Source organism: Heterodontus francisci, chromosome 3 (genome assembly GCF_036365525.1).
Source record: "Heterodontus francisci isolate sHetFra1 chromosome 3, sHetFra1.hap1, whole genome shotgun sequence".
Taxonomy (NCBI): domain Eukaryota; kingdom Metazoa; phylum Chordata; class Chondrichthyes; order Heterodontiformes; family Heterodontidae; genus Heterodontus; species Heterodontus francisci.
Window position 1 is genome coordinate 163,667,391 of NC_090373.1, and position 12,549 is coordinate 163,679,939.

Consider the following 12,549-nt stretch of genomic DNA (forward strand, 5'->3'; position numbering starts at 1 on the left):
GACAAGTTACCACTTGTCAAAGTGCTGTCATGGGAAGGCATCAAGTGGAAATCAGGGGCTTTGCCATGGGGAGGGAGCACAGCTCACCGACTTTACCATTTGTTATGATGGGACTTGAAAATCCAATGGGAGATAATCTCTTTAATAAAAGTACTGTCATCTTTAACATTTAACACCTACACACTTGAAGCCGTGGCAAAGGCTACGCTGTATTACCTTCTGACTGAAAAACATTTGGTACTATGAGCCAAAAGAACTGATTAAAAAAAAAAAATTGGGTGTAGTCATAAATACTTTTGTTTTAGAAACACACACCAAGAACTTGATAGTTGGTGATAGAATTTAACTGCGTATGAAATACCTTTCCTAGGTAAAAAAGATTGTAATTAATTCTCTGGAAGGAGAAGCGCATATTTCACTGTTAGATTGCTGCAATTTGCCACAGCTTTCTTCTCAGAACTACTTCCGGTCTCCTTGACTAAGTTAGTTTACTTGGCTTTTGGCTCTTTGTTGAATGGTACTGTGAGAAAGGAAACTTGTCAGTAATGAACTCACTTCCATTAGACCAGGCATAGCAGGCTGCAATAAGGTTCTTGAAAACCCAGATCTGAAACCTAGATCACGATCTGAAGGAAATGAGTAGTATGTGGGAATTAAAGTTAAGAAAAGCAAAAACGTTTTTCAAAAAAAAACTTAACTAACCTTGTATACTGTCCACAAATTAAAGTTACACAAATTCATAGCCTAATATTTTCTATTTGTGACCATTTGTTTGCAAGAGTTTTCTTGTTAAAATGCTCCAAATATGCAAATACAGTGCAATCCCATCCTTCCAACAAAGAACTTAGTTTAACTTTAAAATTGTTGAACTCACTGTTGAGTCCGGAAGGCTGTAAAGTGCCCAGTCAAAAGATGAGGTGCTGTTCCTCGAGCGTGCATTGAGCTTCAATTGAACACTGTAGCAGGCCAAGGACAGAAAGGTCAAAGTGGGAGCAAGGTGGAGAACTAAAATGACAAGCGACAGAAAGCTCGGTGTCGCGCTTGTAGACTGAACAGAGATATTCGCGAAGTTGCCACCAGTCTTCGTTTAGTCTCCCCAATGTCCAGGAGACCACATTGTGAGCAGCGAATACAGTATAGTAAATTGAAAGAAGTAAATCACTGTTTCACTTGGAAGGAGTGTTTGGGGCCATGGATGGTGGGAAGGGAGGAGGTAAAAGGGCAGCTGTTGCATCTCCCACGCTTGCATAGAAAGATGCCTTGGGAAAGGGGGGGGGGGGGGGAAGGTGGTGTGACTGAGGAGTGGACCTGAGTGTCGCAGAGGGAAGAGTCCCTTTTTAATGCTGGAAGAGGAGGGGAAGGGAAGATGTGTGTGGTGGTGGCATCAAGCTGAAGGTGGCAGACATGGGGGAGGATGATCCTTTGAATACAGAGGCTGGTGGGTGGAAGGTGAGGGCAAGGGGAATCCTATCATGGTTCTGGGCGAGAGGGGAAGGGGTGAGAGCAGAAGTGCATGAAATAGATCGGCCACGGTTGAGGGCCCAGTCAACCATGGTGACGGCGGGGTGAGGGGGGCGGGGGGATCCTCAATTGTGGAAAAACAAAGACATATCGCAAGTGCCAGAATAGAAGATTGCATCATCCAAACAGATTCAATGGGGATGGAGAATCTAGGAGAATGGAATTGAGTCCTTGCAGGAAGTGGGGTGTGAAGAAGTGTAGTCAGGTAGCTGTGGGAATTGGTAGGCTTATAGAACATAGAACATAGAAAATACAGCACAGAACAGGCCCTTCGGCCCACGATGTTGTGCCGATCCTTTGTCCTCTGTCAAGGACAATTTAATCTATACCCCATCATTCTCCTTTATCCATATACCTATCTAAAAGCCGTTTGAAAGTCCCTAAAGTTTCTGACTCAACAACTTCCCCAGGCAAGGCATTCCATGCCCCGACCACTCTCTGGGTAAAGAACCTTCCCCTGACATCCCCCTTATATCTCCCACCCTTCACCTTAAATTTATGACCCCTTGTAACGCTTTGCTCCACCCGGGGAAAAAGTTTCTGACTGTCTACCCTATCTATTATAGTGATTATTGGTTGATAGCCAATCCCCAGAAATGGAGACAGCGAAGTTGAGGAAGGGAAGGGAAGAGATGGACCATGTGAAGGTGAGAGAAGGGTTCGAAATTGGAAACAAAGTCAATGAAATTTTCTAGTTCAGGGCAAGAGCAGGAAGTGGCACCAATACAGTCATCAATATACAGGAAGAAGAGGTAAGGGAGGGGGCCTGAGTAGGACGGGAACAAGGAATGTTCATCATATATTCCACACAAAGGCAGGCACAGCTAGAACCCCTGCGAGTGCCCATAGCAACAACCTTTATTTGAAGGAATGAGCAGAGGTGAAGGAGTTGTTCAACATGAGAACAAGTTCAGGCAGACGGAGGAAGGTGGTGGCGGATGGGAACTGGTTGGGTCTCCATTCTAGGAAGAAGCGAGAGCTCTCAGACCATCCTGGTGGGGGATGGAGTTGTAGAGGGATTGGATGTCCATAGTGAGGGCCTGGAAACTAGAAACTGTTGAAGTAGCGGAGGGCATTGGAAGAGTCATGGATGTAGGTGGGAAGAGACTGAACAAGGGGAGTAAAAATAAAGTTGAGATAGGAGGAAATCAGTTCACTGGGCAGGAACAAGCTGAAGCAATGGGTCTACAAGGACATAAATAAAAGCAAAATACTGCAGATGCTGGAAATCTGAAATAAAAACAAAGTGCTGGAAATACTCAGCAGGTCAGGCAGCATCTGTGGATAGAGAAGCAGAGTTAATGGTTCAGGTCTGTGACCTTTCATCAAAACCTAGAGTCTACCAGGACAGTCTTGTTTGTGGATTTTAGGAAGGAGGTAGAAGCAGGCTGTACGGGGTTGGGGAACTATAAGGTTGGAGGCCGTGGAGCAAAAATCGCCAGAGAAGATGAGGTCAGTGACAGTCCTGTATTGTATTAGTAGCATAAGTTAAGGTTACTCTTTATTTTTATACAATGGAAGCTTACTATATTAATTTGTGAATATTGTGTAATTTAAATGTATTTACATTGTAAATACATTCAGGTTTCCAGGGGAGAAAAAAAACCTAACCAAGATCTAATAATTGTCAGTTATGTGGAATTATCTTTCTTATATAGTTTATATATGCATTCCCTTGCATCAACCTCGAGGTGAAAAATATCCTTAATTAGATGTTGCATTCACAGGAAAGAACTTGTATGCTATACATCAGAAAGTTGCAAACTTATCTTGAATGAAAGCATAGCGTTGCTTATTACACCCCTTTCTCTCTGACGGTCTCCCCCACACCACATAGTGTCACTGATTGAAAAGACAGGCAGAAAACTTGTTGAAGGGCCTCTGCCAATGCCACTCTACAATCAGTGAACAGGAGGAATGCAGCAGCTGTCTGCACTTATCCTTTGCTTGATGCCTTTTAAAAAGGTACCACATAATGTATTATTCAGTTGGAAGTTCACTCATGAACAAGGGATGCTATTTCACGGCTCTATGCCTTGCAGTTCCAATGAGTTACCATGCACTACATCACAAAAGCTACTTAACATGATAGTTCCTTTTTGTAGTTTTACTGTTTCAGGGCTGTCTTGTTCCAACAAAATTCATTCTTTTGCAAGGAAAATAGGATGAATCTTTCAGTAAGAGAGGAATCATATACTCTTCCAAAGTCAAATTTGATGCCATTTATAGAAAAAAAAACCTGTATTAAAACAACTGCTGGTTTTTATTTCACCTTTCCAAGGTTTGCATCGAATAATTCAAAAAATAAAGGGATAAAAAAATAGTATATCATAGCAAAAGTATTGGCTCTGACCAGCATATAAGTTTAAACACAATATTCAACACCAAGCAGTCAAGGTTACTGAAGGACAAAGTAAAATCCTATTCTACAGTGTACTTACATTGTACAGGTTTCCATTTCACCAAGATACTGCAAAGTGCTGCTTCACCAAACATGCCTATTTTCCAGATTAATTTTACTTTATGTTTTCACCCTATTTATAGTCTCTATTCCTTCCCATCAATCCTCTACATAACACAAATTATTAGGACTACTAGCTCTTAGGAATCCCAATTCCTTTGTCTACAAAGGAAAATACTTACCATTAATTAACTTTGAAGTTAGTGTTAACAAATGAAACTGGATCTGTTAGACCATGAGCAATGCTTTGATCCTTCAATTCTAAGGCTATTCTGGTGTCTAAGAATAGTTATTCACTTATTAAATTACCTGAACTACAGGTAGAAAGGCCAGTTAAGGAAATCAAACATTGAGATGTCGCCCTTCGCTATTTAACACTGGTACCAAAAAAAAACAAGTGATGCTTTTTTTTCCCCAAAGCTTGACTTGAAGGTTGCGAATACTAGGTTGTAGTAAAATACTAATGGGCTGCCTGCTATATTTAGTACTCAATTAACAAGGTGAATGCAAACTTGCTCTTACCTGCTAGAAAGAGGTTCAGATATTCATTTCCACCCAGATTGACAGAGCCCAAAGAGCTAACGTAATAGCCCAGACTCCCAGTGAACCACACAAGCCAAACTGTGATGGTCCTCTTAGCCAAATTCCAGGTACGGAAAAGATCCAGGATACTGGTTTTCTGTACTTTGGTCACACTTTTCTTGCTTGCAATTTCTTTGTCCATTGAATCCTCAGGACTGTTCATCTGCATCACAGAGACGTGACAAGGGATCTTGACTCTGTTCCATTGGGCAATTGTGTTGATCAGCTTTTGGACTTCTTCAAACCGCCCTTTAGCCAGAAGCCACCAGGGTGTCTCAGGTAACAGCCAGCAGCAAAAGATGAAAGGAATGGTCACGAGCGACAGTATAAGTTGGTAGAACCGCCAGGCCCGTACCAGGAATCCAACCAAGGCAACTACCATAATGCCAACAGCAAAGTAAGCATGGACATGCATAGATGCCCAACTGCGGGCCTTCAATCCGGTATATTCTGTCACATAGACAAAAACTACCACAAGGTAGCCACTAGAAACCTGTTTCAAATACAAAAAATTTAAATGTAAGAATTGCATATAATTCTGCAAATTCCTTCATTCTTCTTTAAAACTTTATTATTCTCTTCACTTGGAACCCTTTCTTTCCTGTATTACACATCACACACAATCTAAAGAGTTGGACGTTAACCTAAAGTAAAAGCAAAAATACTGCAGATGCTGAAAATCTGAAGTAAAAACAAAGTGCTGGAAATACTCAGCAGGTCTGGCAGCATCTGTGGAGAGGGAGAGAGAGTTAGAAGACTGGATTTTATTTTCCCTGCGAGAAAAATGGCAGCCGGCATACATGGGCCGCGCGCCGCCATGATCTTGAGCCCAGCAGCTCATTAGAATATGCAGGACGGCCACTGACCCCCCCACCCCCCCACCACAATCATGTGGTGAGTGCGGCCTCGGCAAAACCATGAGCGGCATCAGCTGTCCCTGTGCAGGCGCCATTTTAAAAGGGCTGCCAGCCCGGCTCAGAAAATGCAGAGCTCCACCCCACCCCACCCAGCCCCCCAACTGCACTGAAAATAAATGTGTGACCTGTCTCTTCCCCTCCCCTCACCCCCCTCTCAACTACAGTGGAGGCGGTAGCATAGTGGTAATGTCACCTGCAGCCCAGACTAATGCTCTGGGGGCTCATGGGTTTGAATCCCATCATGGCAGATAGTAAAATCTGAATTCAATTAATAAATCTGGAATTTTAAAAAAAAGCTAGTCTAATGATGGCCATGAAACTATTGTTGATTGTTGTAAAAACCCATCTGGTTCACTAATGTCCTTTAGGGAAGGAAATCTGTCGTCCTTACCCGGTCTGGCCTGCATGCGACTCCAGACCCACAGCAATGTGGTTAACTCTTAACTGCCCTCTGAAATGGCTTAGCAAGCCACTCAGTTATTAAGGGCAATTAGGAATGAGCAATAAATGCAGTGACGCCCACATCTCGCAAATGAATAAACAAAAACTACACTGAAAATAAATGTCTGACCTGTTCTTCCCCCAGCCCACTACACGAAGAATTCAGAGTTTTCCCCCATCTCTCCCCCTTCCCCACTACACTGAAAATAAATGTCAAACCGTACCCCCCCACCCCCCTCCACTACACTGAAAATGCTCTCATCCCCATTTCCCCATCTCGGTGGCACCAGCTTTGCCTAGACGGGAAAGTGAAGGTGTGTGAGTGCCACTGGTCACATTGAAGATCTGAATCTGATGGTAAGATCGTGGGGAACTGGATTTAAATGTATGCATGAAGTTAATTTCAATATTTAAAGTTGGGTCCCGTCACTGAGCAGTGGAGGGGCTGCCAAGGAGCCTCGCCACCGCCGGGAAGATCAGGCCCGGCAATCCTGGCATCTGGCTCCATGGTGGGCTGCCACCATTCCGATCTTCCGGGATCCCTCCACCCTCCCCCACAACCATGAACCCAACAGCAGGAGCTGAACAAAATTCAGCCCAACGTTTCAGGTCGATGACCTGTCACCAGAACTGTTCTGATGGAAAGTCATCGACCTAAAACGTTAACTCTATTTCTCTCTCCACAGATGTGGCCGGATCTGCCGAGTATTTTCAGCACTTCCTGTTTTTATTTGGGAAGTTAACCAGGTTTTTTGCCTCTGTCTAGGCCTTGTTGGAGATGACTGCTAGGATCCATGGCATTCTCCTATATTAATTTCTTCTCCTATTTAACTGGGATTAGGGTTCTTATATTCTAAATATAATGTTGCTCCCTGTTCAATTTCCATTTAATTTGATCTACTGTTTCTTTCCCACCCTAATGGGATGGCAATTACAATACCAGCAGCAGTAACACTGCTCTGATCCAATGGCAACTGTGAGGGTAGCCATGATTCTCTATCACATACCTGGAAATATTATTAAAAAATGGAGTATACGCCCCAATGTATTAATAGTTGCACCTCATACTTTTATAGTAGGCAACAGAGCACCAAAGAAACACTAGCACCCATAAACAAATCTCAATTTTCAAGTCCTGCAGCTTATTCACCTGATTTTACTGTATTAACATATTAAAGGCAAATTCAACCAGAACAGATAATGATGAGGTTCTTTCATGAGTGTGAAAGACCCATCAAAACAAGCACAATGGTAACATAGGAATGTTACACAAAGTGTTAACCTAACCCACAGGGCAGGAAACAGGCTGGCTGTCTATTTTACACCACATCCAATTTTACTGTCCAAGTAAGTCAATGAAGAGTAAAATTGACTTGATATAAAATTGGCATCCATCTCAAACCTGCCTTTTTCCTGTCCAGTGGGTTAGGATAAAATTATCCCTTAAGTAAAAAACCCGTGTGTTCAGAACAGCTTCAGGGTTACTCATTTGTTTACTGTACAATGCTATTCAAGGGGCGGTACTGAGGAGCACTGCACTATCTTAAAGACCTCCTTAGGTCATCTCTCAGCCTTCTATTTCCTGGACAAAAGAGCCTAGCTGGTTCAGCCTTTTCTGATAAGTACATCTTCTCAGTTCTGGTATAATCCTTGTGAATCTTTTTTGCAACTTTATCAATGCCTCTATATTCATTTTTGTAATATGGAAACCAGAGCTGTGCATAGTAATCTAGAAGTATAGTCTAATTAAGTTTCTATACAAGTTTAACATTACTTCTCTGCTTTTCAATTCTATCCCTCTAAAAATGAACAGAAACTTTTATCAATTATCTCCCCCACCCCCCCCCACCCCCTTCTATCTTAAATGTCTTTATATCTTATGTTATCTCTTCTTCTGGTGTTATGCCCGCCTAGTGTCCCTGGTAAATACTGAGGCAAAAGTAACTATTCAAAATTTCGACCATTTTGCTGTCATTACCTGTGAGTTTATCTTATGCATCCTTTAGTGGTTCTATCTCTATTCTGATTTTTCTTTTATTATTTATGTGTCTGTAGAAAACTTTACTACTTATTTTTATATTCCTCAATAATTTAATTTCATAGATCCTTTTTGCTTCCCTAATTGTTTTCTTGACTTCTTTCCTAACCATATATTTCTCCTGAACTCTACAGATCACCATTTTAAATATTTCACATTGCTGTTCTATCTCTTTGTATGTCATTTTTTTCTCCAGTTTACCTTCCCTAGTTTTATTCTCAGGCCATCAAAATTAGAGCTTTTTTCAATCTATTATTTTGGTCTTTGTCTTGCATATGTCTTTCTCAAACCTTATTTTAAATTTTATGAAGTTATGATCGCTCTTTCCCAGATGTACCTCTATGCTTACTTCTCTTATCTGCTCTGGGTCATTTCCTATTACTACTGGGAACAGTAGTATAGTGATTATGTTATTAGACTAGTGATCCAAAAACCATGGCAGCTGGAAAATTTAAAATTCATAAGTCTGGAATAAAACGATAGTATCAGTAATGATGACCATGTAACTACTGGATTATGGCGAAAACCCATCTGGCTCACTAATGTCCTTCAGGGAAGGAAATCTGCTGTACTAACCTGGTCTGGCCCATATGTGATTCCATACTCTCAACAATGTGGTTGACTCTTAACTGCCCTCTGAAATGGCTTAGCATGCCACTCAGTTAAGGGCAATTAAGGATGGGCAATAAACGCTGGCCTTAGCAGTAACGCCTACATTTTGTGAATGAATAAAGGAAAAAAAAATCCAGTAGTGATTTCTCTCTTGTTGGGCTTCTTACCTACTGCGCAAGAGTCTTGAACCCACTATAAAATCTCAATTTTTTCCCCCTTTCCTTACCTCTTGCCAGTTTATATGAGGGTAGTTGAAATATCCCACGTTTATTGTTCTATGTCTAATATTCATTTCATAGATTTGCCTACACATTTCTTCCTCCACTTCCCTTCCCCTATTAGTTGATTTGTAGATTACCCCTATTAATGTGATCAATCCCTTCTTACCCCTTGTAAAGGTTATGAAACTCCAGACACAGGCTGGGGGGGGAAGGGGTGGGATATCTTCTTTTAAAAAAGACAATTCTTGCTCCCATTAAAAATAAATATGCATTAGGAATGTCCTTTTATGTTTCCTTAATTTTAGCAGCTCTAAACTGGAATTCCTCCGAGTATCAATCCCTAGGCTGTGCTGAATTATCTTATTTCAGCCAAAACAATTAGCTTTAGTGCTTCTGCGTTAGGGAATAGAAAATATTCCTGCTCCAGATCACTAGGTGACATGCTGGAAATAAATGTACGTGGATATTGGTTAAAGCAGAATTGGGCTCGGCTGTGATGCCCCCTTGTACAAATAGTCTGTTAACATTCGCTATTTAAACTTACAATTGAAGAATAGTCAGGAGGTTTCTAGCACTTACATAACTACCTTAGAATTAGCTACTGCCTATAGGAGAGGTAAAGGGCAAAAAACAGTAGGTTGTCAGAAAGTCTGAAGTTAAACCCTAAGCTGAACATCAGGAAGACAAAAGAAACTGTTTTCAGGTCCTGCCAGAAAAACTTTACATCCTTGCCATCAACACTATTCATGATTCAGTTGCTTGCTGATGTTGAGCCACACTGCACACAAATTTGCTTCAACCCAAGAGTTGAGATTTAGATCTCCTTTTTCCATCCAGCACTAAATCACTTACTTCCACCTCTATAATATTCCTACTGAAAAGTTTATCCATGCTGTCATCAACTCCAGGCTTGATTCTTCAATCTTGCTGGCCTCCCATTCGCCATCCTCCATAATCTCCAAATCGTCATAAATTCTACCACCTGCATCCTTACCTCTTGCCCATCATCTTCATCCTCAATGACCCACACAGGCTCTCTGTTCCCCAAGGGATCAAATTTAAAATCCTTGTCTTGGTCCACAGCCTCACCTGGCTCGATGTAACTCTGCAACTACATCCTAATTTGATTTTCCAACCCAGAAGCAGATGTTCTGCCCACTGCCTGGCACTTTAAGGGGGGGGGGGGGGGGGGGGGGAGGGGGGGAGAGGGACAGTAGATGCAGAATGCATTGTTTTCCCTTTCTGTGTTTGATAAAAAAAACAATGCACATAAACTTTAGGTCACATCAGAATTTGGAAAAATAAACCTGAAATGACGTAATTTGGGATTACAAATTTAGTTTATTGTGCACAAGTTTTACATTCAGTCTGAAACATATTTGATCCAGGCGTCAGACTCTTTACATAAAATGACAAAACTACCTAACACCCAGTAAAAGGAAATAAACATATATGGAAGTTCAATACGTACCAGGGCTAGGAGGAAACGGACAATAATGAAGCTATAATAATCATTGGTGAATGCAACAGCAACTCCAAACACAAACTGAGCTGTACTTGTGAACCACAGTATATAGCGTCGTCCCAACCTAGGCAGGTAAAAAAATGGTTCAGAATGACAAATTCAAATATTTGAAATCTCAAAGAAATGTATTAGTGAACCTAAACCTATTCAGATATTTAAATGAATTTAGTAGCTCACAGATAACATCAAAGATGCTCCTTAGGAAGGGCTCTAAAAATTCACATTAAGTGTTCAAAGCACTTTGCATCAGAGCTATTGCTGCAAAGTCAACATCTTCTTTTCAACTGAACACATAATGAAGATAGTGTTAAAAATATTCATTTCTGAAACCTGATAGGAAATTAATAGATAATAACCAAATTTACCTAGTTTTTAGCATACCGTTTTGACAAATAGCTTCAGTTTGCATCAAAGTGGCTCAATCAATGTAATCAATATGGATACATGGCAGGACACAGTTTTGTTCCACTGAGTTGCTACTTTCAGCTGTACTTAGCAAGCGAGGTGCCTTCCCACTGGGCAAAATATTGGAGCAGGAATTTTATCTTTGAGACACAACTACATAGCTCCTAGCAACTAGCCTGGAGCAGCATTGGTGAGGTCATTAACTGTCCTCTTGATTGTGGATTGTGTGAGGCTTGGTGAAAAAAGAGAGTAAAGGTATTTCACACGCGAAAAAGAACTATTAATATTTGGGTTTCTGAAACACATGGCTACAGGAGATCCTAAATTCAAATTTGTGAAGTCAGTAAAGAGGTTTAATTGAATAGAGGACATTCAGAAAAACACTCTAGATCCAGTGGATGTATCCAATAGACCAAAGAACAACAAAACCTCACTTACTGCTTCGCACAAGTCTGTTAGGAATCTGAGAAATACCAACAGGGAACCTAAGTTCCAATGACAACTGCCAACAAAACCACCAGATACAAAAATAAAACATTGTGTTGATAATCTAGCCAGAGACCAGAGTAGTTTCAAAGAACAAAGAAAATTACAGCACAGGAACAGGCCCTTCGGCCCTCCAAGCCTGCGCCGATCCAGATCCTCTATCTAAACATGTCGCCTATTTTCTAAGGGTCTGTATCTCTTTGCTTCCTGCCCATTCATGTATCTGTCTAGATACATCTTAAAAGACGCTATCGTGCCCGCGTCTACCACCTCCGCTGGCAACGTGTTCCAGGCACCCACCACCCTCTGCGTAAAGAACTTTCCACGCATATCCCCCCTAAACTTTTCCCCTCTCACTTTGAACTCGTGACCCCTAGTAATTGAATCCCCCACTCTGGGAAAAAGCTTCCTGCTATCCACCCTGTCTATACCTCTCATGATTTTGTACACCTCAATCAGGTCCCCCCTCAACCTCCGTCTTTCTAATGAAAATAATCCTAATCTACTCAACCTCTCTTCATAGCTAGCGCCCTCCATACCAGGCAACATCCTGGTGAACCTCCTCTGCACCCTCTCCAAAGCATCTACATCCTTTTGGTAATGTGGCGACCAGAACTGCACGCAGTATTCCAAATGTGGCCGAACCAAAGTCCTATACAACTGTAACATGACCTGCCAACCCTTGTACTCAATACCGCGTCCGATGAAGGAAAGCATGCCGTATGCCTTCTTGACCACTCTATTGACCTGCGTTGCCACCTTCAGGGAACAATGGACCTGAACACCCAAATCTCTCTGTACATCAATTTTCCCCAGGACTTTTCCATTTACTGTATAGTTCACTCTTGAATTGGATCTTTCAAAATGCATCACCTCGCATTTGCCCTGATTGAACTCCATCTGCCATTTCTCTGCCCAACTCTCCAATCTATCTATATTCTGCTGTATTCTCTGACAGTCCCCTTCACTATCTGCTACTCCACCAATCTTAGTGTCGTCTGAAAACTTGCTAATCAGACCACCTATACTTTCCTCCAAATCATTTATGTATATCACAAACAACAGTGGTCCCAGCACGGATCCCTGTGGAACACCACTGGTCACACGTCTCCATTTTGAGAAACTCCCTTCCACTGCTACTCTCTGTCTCCTGTTGGCCAGCCAGTTCTTTATCCATCTAGCTAGTACACCCTGGACCCCATGCGACTTCACTTTCTCCATCAGCCTACCATGGGGAACCTTATCAAACGCCTTACTGAAGTCCATGTATATGACATCTACAGCCCTTCCCTCATCAATCAACTTTGTCACTTCCTCAAAGAATTCTATTAAGTTGGTAA

General features: G+C 41.7%; 2 protein-coding genes across 11 annotated transcripts in view; one reads left to right on the forward strand and one right to left on the reverse strand.

Annotated features, from left to right (window-relative positions):
- Nucleotides 1-12,549, forward strand: part of LOC137363487 (uncharacterized) — a 296,432-nt gene that overhangs the window by 72,942 nt on the left and 210,941 nt on the right. The gene's annotated exons all lie outside the window — the stretch shown is intronic.
- Nucleotides 1-12,549, reverse strand: part of slc22a16 (solute carrier family 22 member 16) — a 97,729-nt gene that overhangs the window by 24,849 nt on the left and 60,331 nt on the right. For both annotated transcript variants that reach the window (XM_068027292.1, XM_068027295.1), the window contains exons 4-5: nucleotides 10,265-10,382; nucleotides 4,505-5,057 (exon numbers count right to left, since the gene is read on the reverse strand). In XM_068027292.1, coding sequence (XP_067883393.1) covers nucleotides 4,505-5,057; nucleotides 10,265-10,382 — 671 coding nt within the window. The remainder of the gene's footprint in view (nucleotides 1-4,504; nucleotides 5,058-10,264; nucleotides 10,383-12,549) is intronic.